Source organism: Rhipicephalus microplus, chromosome X (genome assembly GCF_043290135.1).
Source record: "Rhipicephalus microplus isolate Deutch F79 chromosome X, USDA_Rmic, whole genome shotgun sequence".
NCBI classification, from domain to species: Eukaryota; Metazoa; Arthropoda; class Arachnida; order Ixodida; family Ixodidae; genus Rhipicephalus; species Rhipicephalus microplus.
In genome coordinates, this window is record NC_134710.1 from 330195440 (window position 1) to 330212016 (window position 16577).

A 16577-nucleotide genomic window follows, 5' to 3' on the forward strand; every position below is an offset into this window, starting at 1 on the left:
GCCGGTGTCCACTAAAGCATTAACTGCATAGCCATCAATTGTCACTGCTATGTCGAGTGAAAGTCGGCTATCTTTTGCAGCAGTATGTGATGTCGGACAGGTTTCTGTACGGTTCTGCGTCAATAGGAGGTCTTCAGCGCTTCGCTGTTCAGCGACCCCACCCCCAGAGGTCGCTTGGGCTAGTTTTCCTGACGGGGGCTGGGAGATCGTGTGGTAGAATACCGCTGGGGCGTTGATGAAAATCGCCTCGGTGAAAGCGAGTGCGACTGGCGCCCGGCAGACGGTGGTCATGCTGCTGGGCGAGGTAGTTTTCGATTTCGCGTGGTCTCTGGCCGTAACGGGGTGGTGATGAGTACGCAGAGAAGCCGCGAAGCCCAAGACGGCGATATGGGCACTGGCGGTATAAATGATCAGCTTCTCCACAGTGAAGGCACAGAGGCCGGCGATCAGGTGTGCGCCAAACATCGAACTTCCGAGGAGACGTGCGCCGATCGTCGATGTACTGAACTGGTGGCACCGAGCGATGGGCGACAGAAGCGCCAGGGACAAAGGGCAAGGGCGGTGGCGTGTACGTGCCTTCGTAGCACGGTATGTGCTGCGCTGACTGGAATGCAACAGCAGGAACAGGATGGACGAGTAATGGCGGCGATGCAGCAGGGCGTTTCAAGGCTTCCGCGTAGGTTGTCTCACGGCGGTATTCAGCAGGAGCTGGTGCAGCTGTATCAGGAGGCAAGGTGTTCCGGAGGGCCTGGTGCAGCTCATTCTTGATCACAGTTGCAATAGAGCTAACCATAGGATGAGGTGTTACACCAGCCTTTTGCAACTCTTCACGTACTATATCACGGATGAGTTCACGTAGACGGTCGTTGCTGGTTCTAGTGGCGGTGAAAATGTCGGCAATAGACATGCCACTGACTTGCCTGTCGTATTAGTTGGATCGCTGCTGCAGCATTTTTTCCATTGTCACGGCCTCGGACAAGAAGTCCGACACCGTCTTCGGAGGGCTGCTCACGAAGCCGGCAAAAAGCTGGTCCTTGACACCGCGCATCAAGTGACGCAACTTCTTGTCCTCCGTCATTCTTGAATCGGCCCGTCGGAAGAGGCGCGTCATGTCTTCGACGTACGTGGTCACAGTTTCGTTTGGCAACTGGACGCGGGCTAAAATAGCTCGTTCAGCTCGTTCTTGGCGATCAGCACTGGCATAGGTCTGCGAAAGTCTACGAGAGAATTCGGGCCACGTCGTCAGCTGCTCCTCTCGGTTTTGATACCACGTACGTGCCCCGTCTTCGAGATAGAAATAGACACGACCCAGTTTCGCCGCGTCGTCCCACTGATTCAAGGTGGCTACGCACTCGAAGTCCGCCAACCAGTCCTCAACGTCCTCGTGCTCCGTGCCATGGAACGTCGCCGGTGCCCGTGGGCTTTCCAACGTATAGCGGTTGAACGTTGTGCTTCCCGTGCCTGTTGACGAGGTTTGCACCGAAGCGCTGGTCATGTTTGTCGACGTGGTGGGAGCAGTATCGTTGATTTACGGAGGCAATCCCCTGATTCGGCGGCTGGTCCGACGCACGGGAGTATTGATTGGAACTGGACTCGTATCACGGCTTCCTGGGGGGGGGGGTCTGCAGCATCCGTGAGACTACCCAGCACTTCCGCCAGTTTGTCACGATGAGTCACAAGTGCTGGGGGATTTATTAAACCACCGGGTAGCAATCTCTAGGACGATGCGTCAGTCGTGGCTGGCTCCCGAGCAGAGAAGAAGCACACGATCTTCTTTTTTTATTTTTCCTCCAGATTGAGAGCCGCTCTTGCTGTCGACCCACTATGTGCTGGTGGCAATATATATATATATATATATATATATATATATATATATATATATATATATATATATATATATATATATATATATATATATATATATATATATATATATATATATATATATATATATATATATATATATATATATATATATATATATATATATATATATATATATATATATATATATATATATATATATGACTGCCTCACCAATCCTGTCAGCGACTCGTCCGAATTTCTTCGCCTGGGAAAGCAATACCATGAACTACCGTTCTTCGACCGAGTTTCGCCACGTGCGTAACTCTGGTCTTGGTGGCGTGGACGCCCCTATCAGCCTCGCTAGAGATAGTCCTGGCCTGTTCGTTGCCTCGTCAGCTGGTGTTCTACGTGCCATCATCTATGATGACGACATCCTGGTTCCTTCAATCGTTGACCAGCCTAGCTCGGTGACATCATCGGCAAGGTATAAAATAACATCGTCGACGCCTGCCTTCTTCAGTGGGCGAGTTCACAGCAGCTCTGGCAGAATGTTTTTCCTGCTTTCTACGCAGGTATGTTACTTTTCTTTAGGCATAAGCAGCGATGGCATAGTGGTTAGAGCATCCGCCTCGCATGCAAAAGGTCCGTGGTTCAAATCCCGCTGCCGTGCAGTTCCCAACCGGATAAAAAAATTCCGCGTGGTGATGGAACTGCATTACGAGGCCTGGGATGCGGCCTCACCGGTAACCACCGCCGGGAACGCACTCCCTCACCAGAGAAGGATTGGCCACCCTGGTGCAGTATCTGGCCACCACCTCCCACATGCATACGTCAAATAACTCACGGCCCTCAGTCCCCAGCAGCTGCGAAGCAACTGACCACGGCGGCGGTCAGATCTGCAACGTAGCAGAGGGTGTTAAGAATCTCTGGGTCAGGACAGCCCGCCATCGGAACCTGAACTTGGCAACGTTTACCGCTAGAACCTTATCTAGTGAAGGAAGTCGAGCTGTACTGTTCGAGGAGCTAGAGGGTGTTAAATGGGATATATTAGGACTCAGTTAGGTTAAGAGGACAGATGAGGCCTATACGGTGCTACAAAATGGGCATGTCCTTTGCTTTCGGGACTTGGCTGACAGAAGAGAACTGGGAGTGGGGTCCCTAATTCACAGAAACATAGCTGGCAACATATGGGAATACTATATTGCATTACTGAAAGGGTGGTTGGTATCGTAATTAAACTGAATAAGAGATACAAGATGAAGGTGGTACAGGCCTTCGCGCCTACATCCAGCCATGATGACGCCTCAGTTGAAAGCTTCTAGGAAGACGTAGAATCGGCAATGAGTAAGGTAAAAACACAGTGCACAATACTGATGGGAGACTTTAATGCAAAGGTAGGGAAGAAGCAGGCGGGAGACCAGGCAGTAGGAGATTATGGCATCGGTACTAGAAACGCCAGAGGAGAGCTACTAGTAGAATTCGCAGAACGCAATAACTTACGGATTTTGAATACCTTCTACCAAAAACGAGGAAACCGCAAGTGGACATAGAGGAGCCCTACTGGTGAAAATAAGAACGAAATAGACTTTATAATGAGTGCATACCCAGGCATCGTGCAGGATGTGCAAGTGGTTGGCAAGGTACGGTGCAGTGACCATAAAAAGGTACAGTCTCGAATTCGCCTAGATTTGAAGAAGGAACGAACGAAACTGATACGCAAGAAGCCAATCAATGAGCTAGCACTGAGAGGGAAAGTACAGGAATTCAGAGTCTCGCTTCAGAACAGGTACTCGGCTCTTAGTGAGGAAACCAACCTTAGCATAGATACAATGAATGATAATCTGACGAGTATTATTACGGAGTGTGCAGTGGAAGCTGGAGGCAGGGTAGTTAGACAGGACAATGGCAAGGTTTCCCAGGAAACGAAGAATCTCCTTAAGAAGCATCAAATCATGAAAGTCTCAAGTACAACAGACAAAATAGAACTGGCAGAGCTTTCGAAGTTGATTATAGGCGTAAGATATCCGATGTAAGAACGTATAACATGGAGAAGATTGAACACGTTTTGAAAAACGGAGGAAGCGTCAAAGTAGTGAAGACGAAACTTGGGATAGGCGAAAATCGGATGTATGCACTAAGAGACAAAGAAGGCAAAATAACTATTAATATGGATAGGATAGTTAAAATAGCGGAGGAGTTTTACAGAGATCTGTACAGTAGCCGGGACAACCACGACTTTAATACTATAAAAACTAGCAGTAACGAAGATGACACCCCACCAGTAATGATAGAAGAAGTCAGAAAAGCTTTGGAGAGCATGCAAAGAGGCAAAGCTGCTGGTGAGGATCAGGTAACATCAGATCTGCTGAAAGATGAAGGACAAATTGTGTTAGAAAAACTAGCCACCCTGTTTACGAGGTGTCTCCTGACGGGAAGGGTACCAGAGTCTTGGAAGAACGCTGACATCATCTTAATACATAAGAAAGGAGATGACAAGGACTTGAAGAATTACAGACTGATTAGCTTGCTCTCTGTAGTATACAAGCTATTTACAAAGGTAATTGCTAACAGAGTAAAGAAAACATTAGAATTCAATCAACCAAAGGAACAAGCAGGATTTTGAACAGGCTACTCAACAATCGACCACATTCATACTATCAATGAGGTAATAGAGAAATGCTCAGAATATAACCAACCACTATACATAGCCTTCATAGATTACGAGAAGGCGTTTTATTCGGTAGAAATATCAGCCGTCATGCAGACACTGTGGAATCAGGGCGTCGATGAAGTATATATAAACATCCTGGAAGAAATCTACAGGGGATCAACTGCTACCATAGTGCTTCACAAAGAAAGCAACATAATACCAATGAAGAAGGGTGTAAGGCAGGGGGACACAATTTCCCCAATGCTATTTACCGCGTGCTTACAGGAGGTTTTCAGAAGCCTAGAATGGGAACAGTTAGGGATAAGAGTTAATGGAGAGTACCCTCATAACCTGCGCTTCGCCGATGACATTGCATTGCTGAGTAACTCAGGGGACGAATTGCAACTCATGATTACAGAGTTAGACAAGGAGAGAAGAAAGGTGGGTCTTAAAATGAATCTGCAGAAAACGAAAGTAATGTACAACAACCTCGGAAAAGAGCAGCGCTTCGAGATAGGTAATAGTGCACTTCAAGTTTAAAAGACTATGTCTACTTAGGGCAGGTAATAACCGTGGAGCCGAACCACGAGATTGAAGTAACTAGAAGAATAAGAATGAGGTGGAGCACATTTGGCAAGCACTCTCAAATTATGACAGATAGATCGCCACTATCCCTCAAGAGGAAGGTATATAACAGCTGTATCTTGCCGGTACTTTGCTACGGAGCAGAAACCTGGAGACTTACAAAGAGGGTTCAGCTTAAATTGAGGATGACAGAGCGAGCAATGGAAAGAAAAATGGTAGGTTTAACCTTAAGAGACAAGAAGAGAGCAGAGTGGATTAGACAACAAACGGGGGTTAAGGAAATCATAGGTGAAAACAAGAAGAAGAAATGGGCATGGGCCGGGTATATAGCGCGTAGACAGGGTAACCGCTGGTCGTTAAGGGTAACTAACTGGATTCCAAGAGAAGGCAAGCGGGTTAGGGGGAGACAAAAGGTTAGCTGGGCAGATGAGATTAAAATGTTTGCGGGAATAAATTGGCAGCAGCAAGCACAGGAACGGTTTAACTGGCGGAACATGGGAGAGGCCTTTGTCCTGCAGTGGACGTAGTCAGGCTGATGATGATGATATATATATATGCCATATCCCATACCTTCAGGAAGACTAACTGGCCCATTGAATTATTACTCCCACTATATATATATATATATATATATATATATATATATATATATATATATATATATATATATATATATATATATATATATATATATATATATATATATACCATACGGCGCCTCCTGGCTCTGGCGGAAGTGCCATCTGGTCGGGGAAAAAATGCGTTAGTGAAAGGAAGCATACACAGACCTCAGACATCAGAAAGGTGAAAAGGAGAAAAGGAAGAGAGATGGAGGCAGAAGTGGAAGGGAGGCACCCTGGGGGAGTCCACCTTATAATTTTTTAGGGGCGAAGCTCCTTAGGGCGTGGGCTGTGCGTCCCCTGTATGTAGCCACCTCTAGTTTAGTTCTTGCAGTGTTCACTAGATGGCGGTACCGTCTCCTGTATGTAGCCACCTCTCGTTTAGTTCTTGTAGTGTTTACTAGATGGTGGTACTTGTAGCTGATGATGAAAAGATGCAAGATGTTATAAGTTAGAAAGCGGGACTTGTAGTTGATGAAAGACGCGAGATCTTATAAAATAGGAATGATGTCACATATGGCGCGTGTCATTGGTTGAAGGCAATCGTTCGATTTAGTGCGGAGACGTACGCTAGGGGGAGCGATGTAATAAAATAGAGTGGGCAAAATGTACAGAGGATTCATGGTTTACCAGGTTTACCTCCGGAGCTTCGCCCACTCATCATCATTCACTTCGTGGATATGGCGGCACTTTTTTTTCTTTTCTTTCTTTCTTTTCTCCTTTTTTCTTTCTTTCTTTCTTTCTGTTCATTTTTTCCCTCTTACTCTTTCCCCCCTCTGATTTGAAATTGTATAAAGCTGAGCACCAACAAACTGTACCTTCAATTCTGATGAAGGCCAGACTCTAGGCCAAAATGTCGAAATAAACCACGTTGTGACCGCTCACGGAGGATCCACTTGACTATATGCAACCCTACGGCCACTCAACCACCACGCCTGCATATATATATATATATATATATTGGAAACAAGTGTATACTTAAGGCCTTGTTTTTCGTGTTTTACAGAATATTAATGAGATCTAACAGACAATAATGCCAAGGAAGGTATAGGGAAGTTATTAGGCCAATTGTAATGTAAATAAGAAGAAAGAAAAGTGGGTGAAAAGATAACTTGCCGTGTGCAGGATCCGAACCTGCAACCTTCAAATAACGCGTTATCTTTTCACCCAATTTTCTTTCTTCTTATTTACATTCCAATTGGTCTAATAACTTCCCCTATACCTTCCTTGGCATTATTGTCTGTTAGATCTCATTAATCTTGTGTAAAACACGAAAAACGAGCCCTTAAGTATACACTTGTTTCCCTTATTCATTAACGAGGGTCTCGTACTGGCAGACTCGGTGCCTCTAGGTTCTATACGGGGGACTATTAGTCAGCTGCCAGTTAGTAATGAGTTCACGTGCTACATGACGCCAAACAGGCTCATGAAGAGTGTACCACACTCGCCGCCATGGCTACTAGTGGCGCTGACACTCCCACGTTTAAATTGACATAGACACCCAATAAAGTAGCTGGGGGGATAGCTGTCATGGTAGCTCAGTGGTAGGGCATCGAACGCGTTATTCGAAGGTCGCAGGTTCGGATCCTGCTCACGGCTGGTTTTTTTTTCACCCACTTTTCTTTCTTCTTATTTACATTCCATTTGTTCTAATAACTTCCCCTATACATTCCTCGGTATTAGTGTCGGTTAGATCTCATAACATTGTGTCAAAACACGGAAAAACGAGCCCTTAGGTATACACTTCTTTCCCTTATATATATTATGAATGTTTTTAGGCTGTGATTATCCCGCAGAACGTATGACCAAGTGAGCTACTGCGTGCGCAGTTTGTTATTTTGCAGACCTGTTTCATTCGACACAAGTTGTAGGGTATCTAATACGTGCCAATTCACCATTGTGCAATGATACGCGTTTTCAGCTGTATATGCACCATAGCCACGTACCTTTGGTGATATATAATCTTGTTTTTTAAACTACTGATAATGACTTAGCCGTGTGATACGCAAAGAAGCGGCTTATATATGTGCCCTGTGTGCCATCTGTAACCATTCACTCCGACGAAGGCAGGCCCACCTGCCGAAACGTTAGTAAAACTTGCGTTTTCGCACGTTTGTCGACCTCTTTTTCTACCGCATTTTCTACCATATATATATATATATATATATATATATATATATATATATATATATATATATATATATATGTATATATATATATATATATATATATATATATATATATATATATATATATATATATATATAGAAAGAGAGAGAGAGACTTGACGACCACGAAACAGTGACAAGCTGTTGATTGCTGCTGCAAGCCAGCAGCCATGTGCACGTGAATCTGCATGCCGGAGCCACTCGCCCCACCTCGAATGAAAAAAATAAGAGTATATACTTCGGAAGAAGAAGTAGTGAGACGTTAGCCGCAGTTGAAAAGCCCGCTTCGTTCACGTTACGTTGTTGAAGACGTTCATCACAAGTCGAGACAAATCTGGGCCCACCTTGCCATTCCTGATATCATCAAGGCGTTCGTTGAGCGCTCGGTGGCTCTGCCGCGGATCGTGACGGTCTATGAAAATGCAGCCGGCAAGGTAGCACACCAACGCCAGTGGGCCCGTGAAGACGAGCTCGCGCTTCATCACGGCCAAGCACGGGTGGAATTCCTGCCAAACGTGCATTAGACCTGCATTTCAGCACGGACCGTTTCAGCTGTAGCAGAGTGCGTCCTCGAGAATAACTGCAAGGAGGTTACGCGTATAGTTGGAATAACTGCCAACGACGTCTATGCTATGAAATGAAGCCAAGCTGCATTGTTGGAGCTAGGTGAAGAAACCACGTGCGCTTGTTTTAGCTCTTTCTAGTGCCATGGTTTCCCGGGCATAGTTGGCAAGTCGCACGTGTTTTGGTGCACCTTGGTAGCAATTCATATTAAAAGTACTTCACATATCTTTCGCCGACTTGAAATGTCGCTGATCTGTAAAAGGAAAGCTTCTGTTGACGCAAATGAAGATTTGTGTGGCTGCCTAAATGTCTACGACTTAAAGTGGCACATAGTGACGGGGATTAATTCATTCTAATGATGTGCACGAGAAAAAAATAATGCTTGTATCATCCCTAGAAAACGAACTGCTGGCAGCTCCGCAATGCATTGATAACTATATTTAAAAAAATGTATTTCATTTTATGGGCTGCAGGCCACTGAACCGAATACCGGGTCTGGTAGCTGCATTTTCAATGGAGGTGAAAATGCTCGCAGTCAGCGTACTTTGATTTACTTTGATAATTATGCCTTGGTTTTGGGACACTAAATCTCCACAATTAGTATTTTTTTCTTCTGGACTCATGCGCGAACAACGTTAATAAACATGAAAAGGGTTGGAGGAGGTGAGGGCCTGCGTAGTATACTATTGTTAAAATGATGCCATATACGGTATGTATTTTGCACCCGCAAAATTAGTTGGCACTTCAGCACCAAAAGTAATAACCTACAGAGGATTAAAATAAGTTTCCTATAGTCATTGGGGAGTGGGAACCATCACACGAATTACTCAGCCGTGGTACTCGGCTGCTGACCCGCTGGTCGCGGGATTGAATCCCGGCTGCGGAGGCTGCATTTTCGAGAGGCGAAAATGCTGTAGGCCCGCGTGTGCTTGGATTTAGGTGCACGTTCGCGATTCCCGGAGCCCTCCACAAAGGCATCTCTCATTATCATGTAGTGGTTTTGGGACTTTAAACTCTAAATATAAATCAATCATCACACACAAATTCAACAAAAGAAAAAGTAGAAATTATCGCATGTATGGCGTAAGCGTAAATCACCACTGGCGCGTTATGAGCTTTTGTTTTTTTAGAACCGGAAGGTCATGAGACGAGCTCCTCGTTTTTGCCCTGCAGTCATAATAGCACGTGCCATGACAATGACAATACCACAGCAGTGAGTCGATTGTCGGATTTCTTGCTGTAAAGGGTGAGTCATTCACACTGCGAGTGTGCAATAGCAATTCCCGTACACAAATAACCGGGCATGTTCTCTCTCTTACCGAACACGTCCAGGCTGGAGTGGTGATTGACTAGTCCAGCCTGGACGCGATTCCCTCACATAGCAATTCCCTTGCACAAATAAGCGGGCATGTTCTCTCTCTTACCGAACACGTCCAGGCTGGTGTGGTGATTGACTAGTCCAGCCTGGACGCGATTCCCTCACATAGCAATTCCCTCACACAAATAAGTGGACATGCTCTCTCTCTTACCGTACACGTCCAAGCTGGACTGGTGATTGACGACCATTATGAATCTCCTGTCTTTGGGTATGCGCTCTTCGTGGAGCAGCACTGCTTCCACGCCTATGGTCCACCTGAGATGCTTGAGGCCAAAGCTGATGAAGCTGCAGGTCAGAGTGGACCATGAATATTTACCAGGAGTATGACACGCGTGCAGGGGTACTGCAATGAACGTCAAGCTTCGCTCGCTAATTAATGACCACCTTTTAAGAACACCATGTGACTGAGCGGGAAAAGCTTTAAAATATATATATTTTTTGTGTAGAAGCTCTTCCCAGCGCGTAATTTGGACTGTCATCGGGCCACTTAGCATTGTTTCTGCACATGCATATATGTTATACTGCTCGATCGTTTTTAAAGGGGCCCTGATGCGCTTTTATATTTAACCATCGAGCGACCTCAGTATCAGAGTATGTTGCTTCACGAATATCAGCGTAATTTTTTTTCGAATCTGTCATGAACGGGTGGAGTTACAGGGAGTTGTTGCACTGTTGACGAACATCTTTTATTCTCTCGTCCCAAAGAACCTGCTGAAAGCTACAGAGGGTAGGGGGTTGAACCTACATAAGAGGTAGGGGACAAAGGGGGTGGGCGGAAGTTACATAGGAGTTGGGGAAGCTACAAAGGCAGGAAAAAAGCTACTGAGCTCAAGACATGAAACCCCATTGCTCCGTCCTTTTGTGGCAGAGAACGCCTACACAAGTGGTTCTTGTGCGCGCTATAGTGTGGATCATCATCATCATCATCATCATCATCATCATGACTAAGTCCACTGCAAAACAAAGGCCTCTCTCATGTTCCGCCAATCAACTCGGTCCTGTGCTTGCTGCTGCCACTTTATACCAGCAAACTTCCTAATCTAATCTGCCCACCTAATTTTCTGTCTCCCCCTAACCCGCTTGCATCCTCTGGGAATCCAGTCAGTTACCCTTAATGACCAGTGGTTATCCTGCCTATGCGCTACATGACCAGCCCATGTCCATTTCCTCTTGATTTTAACTATGATATCCTCAACCCCAGTTTGTTCCGTGAGTCCACTTTGCTCTCTTCTTGTCTTTTAAGTCTACGCCTACCATTTTCCTTTCCATCGCTCGCTGTGTCGTCCTCAGTTTAGGCTGAACCCTCTTTGTAACTCTCCATGTTTCTGCTCCATAGCTAAGTATCGGCAAGATGCAGCTGTTATATACCTTTCTCTTGGGGGGTAGTGGCAATATACCAATCATGATTTGAGAGTGCTTGCCAAATGTGATCCACCCCATTCTTATCCTTCTAGTTACTTCAATCTCGCAGTTCGGCTCCACAGTTATTACCTGTTGATTGATTTGTGGGGTTTAACGTCCCAAAAGTTATTACCTGTCCTAAGTAGACGTAGTCTTTTACAACTTCAAGTGGACTATTTCCCATCTCGAAGCGCTGTTCTTTTCCAAGGTTGTTGTACATTACTTGCGTTTTCTGCAGATTAATTTTAAGACCTGCCTTTCTGATCTCCTTGTCTAATTACGTAATCATGAGTGGAAATTCGTCCCCTGAGTTACTCAGCAATGCAATGTCATCGGCAAAGCGCAGGTTACTAAGGTACTCTCCATTGACTCTTATTCCTAACTCTTATCCCTCTAGGCCTCTGAAAATATCCTGTAAGCACGCGGTAATGCTTCGTCGACGCCCTGATTCCGCAGTGCCGGCATGACTGATATTTCTACTGAATCAAACGCCTTCTCGTAATGTATGAAGGCTCTACATAGTGTTTGGTTGTATTCTGAGCATTTTTCTATTACCTGATTGATATTATGATGTGCTCCATTGTTGAGTAGCCTGTTCAAAATACTGCTTGTTCCTTGGGTTGATTGAATTGTAATGTTGTCTTAAGTCTGTTAGGAATTACCTTTGTAAATAGCTTGTATACGACGAATAGCAAGCTGGTAGGCCTGTAATACGTCAAGCTTTTGTCATCTCCTTTCTTATGTATTAAGATTATGTTAGCATTCTTTCAAGATTCTGGTACTCTTCCCGTTAGGAGACACTTTGTAAACAGGGTGGCTAATTTTCATGCGCAATCTGTCCTCCGTATTTTAGAAAATTTGATGTTACCTGGTGCTCGCTAGCAGCTTTGCCTCTTTACATTTCCTCCAAGGCTTTTCTGACTTCTTCCATTATTATTGGTGGGATGATATTTTTGATACTGATAGATCTTATATTAAGGTCATGGCTCTGCCGACTACTGTACAGCTCTCTGTAAAACTCCTCCGCTATTTTAACTATCCTATCTATTTTGGTAGTTACTTTGCCTTTTTTGTCCCAGAGTGCACACATATGACTTCTGCTTATCTCAAGTTTCCTCTTCACTGCTTTGATGCTTCCTCTGTTCTTTAGAGCTTGTTTAATTTTCTTCATGTTATACCTTCTTACATCGGATACCTTACGCTTATTAATCAACTTCGTAAGTTCTGCCAATTCTATTTTGTCTATTGTATTTGAGGCTTTCATGCTTTCACGCTTCTTAATGAGGTTCTTCGTCCCCTGGGGCAGCTTACCTGTGTCCTGTCTAAGTACCATACATCCAGCTTCCACTGCACACTCCGTAATGATACTCGTCAGATTATCATTCATTGCGTCAACGCTAAGGCTGGTTTCCTCGATAAGAGCCGAGCACCTATTCTGAAGCGAGACTCTGAATTTTTGTACTATTCTTCTCAGTGCGAGCTCATTGATTGGCTTCTTGCGTATCAGTTTCTGTCATTCCTTCTTCAAGTCTAGGCGAATTCGAGACCTTATCATTCTATGGTCACAGCATCGTACCTTGCCAACCACTTCCACATCCTGCACGATGCCTGGGTGTGCACTCATTATGAAGTCTATTTCAATCTTATTTTCGCCATTAGGGCTCCTCTATCTCCACTTACGGTTCCCTCGTTTTCAGTAGAAAGTATTGAAGATCCGTAATTTATTCCGTTTTTCGAATTTCATTAATAGCTCCCCTCTGGCATTTCTAGTACCGATGTCATAATCTCCTACTGCCTGGTCTCTAGCTTGCTTCTTCCCTACCTTGGCATTGAAGTCTCCCATCAGTATAGTATACTGTGTTTTCACCTTATTCATTGCCAATTTCACGTCTTCATAGAAGCTTTCAACTGACGCATCATCACGACTGAATGTAGGCGCGTAGGCCTGTGCCACCTTCGTCTTGTATCTCTTATTGAGTTTACTTACGATACCTACCGCCCTTTAGTTTATGCTATAGTATCCCTCAATGTGACCTGCTATATTTGTGTGGATAAGGAACCCCGCGCCCAGTTCTCTTTTGTCAGCCAGCCCACGATAGCAAAGGACGTGCCTATTCTGTAGCACTGTATAGACCTCATCTGTGCTCCTAATCTCATGGAGCCCCATTAAATCCCATTTAACACCCTCTATAGCTCCTTGAACAGTATAGCTAGACTTGAATCACTAGATAAGGTTCTAGCGTTAAACGTTGCCAAGTTCAGATTTCAATGGCGGCCTGTCCTGACTCAGAGATTCTTAGCACCCTCTGCTACGTTGCAGATCTGACCTCCGCCGTGGTCAGTAGCTTCCCAGCCGCTGGGGACTGAGGGCAGTTAGGTAATTGACGTATGCATGTGAGAGGTAGTGGCCAGATGCTGCACCTGCAGGGTGACCAATCATTGTCTGGTGAGGGAGTGCGTTACCGGTGGTGGTCACCGGTGAGGCCGCACCCCAGGCCTCTTAATGCGCAGTTCCATCACAACGCGGATTTTTAAAATGGCGAAGCTCCTTATAGCAATACCCGTTTGTCCCTCGTAGCCGTTGTAGTGTGTAACAAGTATAACATTTTGACCTCCAAGGTGGTGCCAGTGAGAGATTTCTTTTGTGCGTTGTTGAACAATAAAAGATTGTGCTCAATGTACATGCCTATGGCTGCTAAGGGGGAATGAGAGGCAGGATCATTTGGCTTTTAGTTAACGCGCACGCTGCGATCCCCATTAGCAGCCATTAGCATGTACATTGAGCACTATCTGACAAGAAAGGGTTGCTACGTTATACTCGCTTGGTGTAACCTCCTTAGTTTTAGAAAGGTTTAGCGAGCGTTGAGCCGCAGTGCCATGAATACAATGAAGTAGTATATACCATGAACTCGAGGTGGTTAAAGGTGGGAAGTAGATACCAAGAGCAAGCCGTAAGAAAGTAATAGCCGAATTCTTCTGTCTCTCATTTCCCATTGGCAGCCATTGGCATGTACATTGAGCACTATCTGACAGGAAAAGGCTGCTACGTTATACTCGCTGGGCGTAACCTCCTTGGTTTTAGAAAGGTTTAGCGAGCGTTGGGCCGCAGTGCCATGAATACAATGAAGTAGTATATACCATGAACTCGAGGTGGTTAAAGGTGAGAAGTAGATACGAAGCGCAAGCCGTAAGAAAGTAAAAGGCGAATTCTTCTGTCTCTCATTACCCATTGGCAGCCATTGGCATGTACATTGAGCACTATCTGACAGGAAAAGGTTGCTACGTTATACTCGCTGGGCGTAACCTCCTTGGTTTTAGAAAGGTTTAGCGAGCGTTGGGCCGCAGTGCCATGAATACCGTGAACTAGTATATACCATGAACTCGAGGTGGTTACAGGTGAGAAGTAGATACGAAGCGCAAGATATAAAAAAGTGTGCGTGTGCCACCTCTCGTTTAGTCCTTAGAATGTCCGCTGCATGGCGGTGCTTCTATATGAGGAATATATGATGAAAAGATGCGAGATGGTGGTACTTGGAGTGTTGAATAGATGGATGAACGGACACACAGACAGATGCATGGATGGACGCATGAACGGACGCGGGGGTGGATGCCTGGACGAACGCAGGGACGGACGCACGAACAGACGCACGCACGGACGGACGGATGGACGCATGGACGGTCACACAGACAGACGCATGGACGGACGGAAGCAAGAACGAATGGACGGACGAGTGCTTCGCCCCACTCTCCATTATTCACTCCGTAGATATGCTGCCATTTTTTTTATTCGGTTGGGAACTGCGTGGCACCGGGACGTCTTGCACGCGAGGTTAGAGCATCCGCCTCGCGGACCTCTTGCACGCGAGGCGGATGTTCTAACCACTACACCATCGCTGCTACTATAGTGTGGGTACTGTGTGATATTTTAGTATAGACTATAGCGTAGCGCCGGAACTTGGCGACACCCCGCGGCAAGGAACGCATCCGGTTCAAATGCCGTTCCAGATTTGTGTCAGCTCTCAGCCAATAGCAGCAATTTGCCATTTGACCACATACAGCAGGCGCCCAGCCTACTGAGGTGCGTAAGAACGGAGCCTTTGTATCTACGTGCCGGACACGACTGCAAAATTTGCCTGAACTCTTCACAGCAGAGCTTGATGTTTCTTAAAACGTGCTGGTCTAGCAAGCCCGAGGGCTCCCCTGAACACTTTTTAACTCAGCATGGTCAGATAACGCTGCCGATCGGTAGTCAAGGCTCCTGAGAACACGCGAGAGCCTAACATAAGCAGTACGTAGTCTGGAAATTGCAATTAATTTTCAAAGTTAATTAGAAATACTTCTCTTTTTATATACACAAAAGATGCCACAAACCCAGAGTACACGGTCATTGGCTCATTTGAGCATCGTGAGCTGCATATATTTATACCGCTGCCCACGCACTCGTTCGCAATCAAAATGAAAGGTGGCTGCGTGATCAAAGAAGAAGAAAAAAAGCGCTCAAGTTCGCACTGACGAATGGACGTGTCTTCTTGCCTTTTTGCCTCCCTCCGTGCGTACTTTTCAGCGTGCTTACACGTAAATGAAATGAGAGAGAAAGCGCTTAAACCGTGTGGCCAATCCTTGTAACTTCGCCTCGTATACTTTAGGCATTTCAAAACATTTTGAGGCAGTTGATTTGTGAGACAATAAACTCATTTAACAAAGCCATTCGATGACTAAATAGAAAATTTTTGTAGGGCACATAGTCGTCACTGAAGCGCGTGAATATTGTCATGGTTCAGACGACGCGCTTTTCTTTCAGCTGCCCCCTTTATCGGAGGTTGTTCTCTAAGGAACTCGAATGTGTGTGTGTATAATATGGTGCCGACGCTACTGTGATACTCACAGCATGTTTTCTGGATCGAAGGGTCGAAACACGGACGGAATGCATGCCAGCGCGCACACGATCAACGTGAGCACGTAGTAGGTGGCCAGGCGGAAGTAGTAGCGGAAAGTCTGGCTTCGCCTGACCAGCACCGCGATGGTGATGATGCTGAAGCCGAGCGCCACGCACCACGGAGAGGACACCTTCGCCGGCCTCATCGCGGCGGCGGCGGTGGCGCCCGCCGTCATCCGCGACGACGTCCGGTCGAAGGCCGTGGACGCCCAGGAGGAGCCCCTCGGCCGCTTGTTGTGGGTGGTGATGATGATAATGATGATGATACTCACACATGACACTTGACTTCACTGTCAATTATCTTGTCGTTGCATGCACGAAACGTGCCGATAACTACACGAATCAAGCAAGAAGAGATAAGAAAGGGAGGCAGGACTGGATAATAAAATTGAATTTTTTACGTGCCCAATCCACGATATGACTATATTAGGCACGCGGTAGTGGGGTTATACGGACTATTCTGACCACT

The 16577-nt window shown here is 45.7% G+C and overlaps 1 protein-coding gene across 1 annotated transcript in view; it reads right to left on the reverse strand.

Annotated features, from left to right (window-relative positions):
• LOC119162061 (1-acyl-sn-glycerol-3-phosphate acyltransferase beta) overlaps positions 1-16339 on the reverse strand; it is a 115003-nt gene extending 98664 nt beyond the window's left edge. The window contains exons 1-3 of the mRNA XM_075879647.1: positions 16058-16339; positions 9923-10056; positions 8174-8355 (exon numbers count right to left, since the gene is read on the reverse strand). Coding sequence (XP_075735762.1) covers positions 8174-8355; positions 9923-10056; positions 16058-16284 — 543 coding nt within the window. The 5' untranslated portion in view covers positions 16285-16339. The remainder of the gene's footprint in view (positions 1-8173; positions 8356-9922; positions 10057-16057) is intronic.
• Positions 16340-16577: the final 238 nt, after the last annotated feature.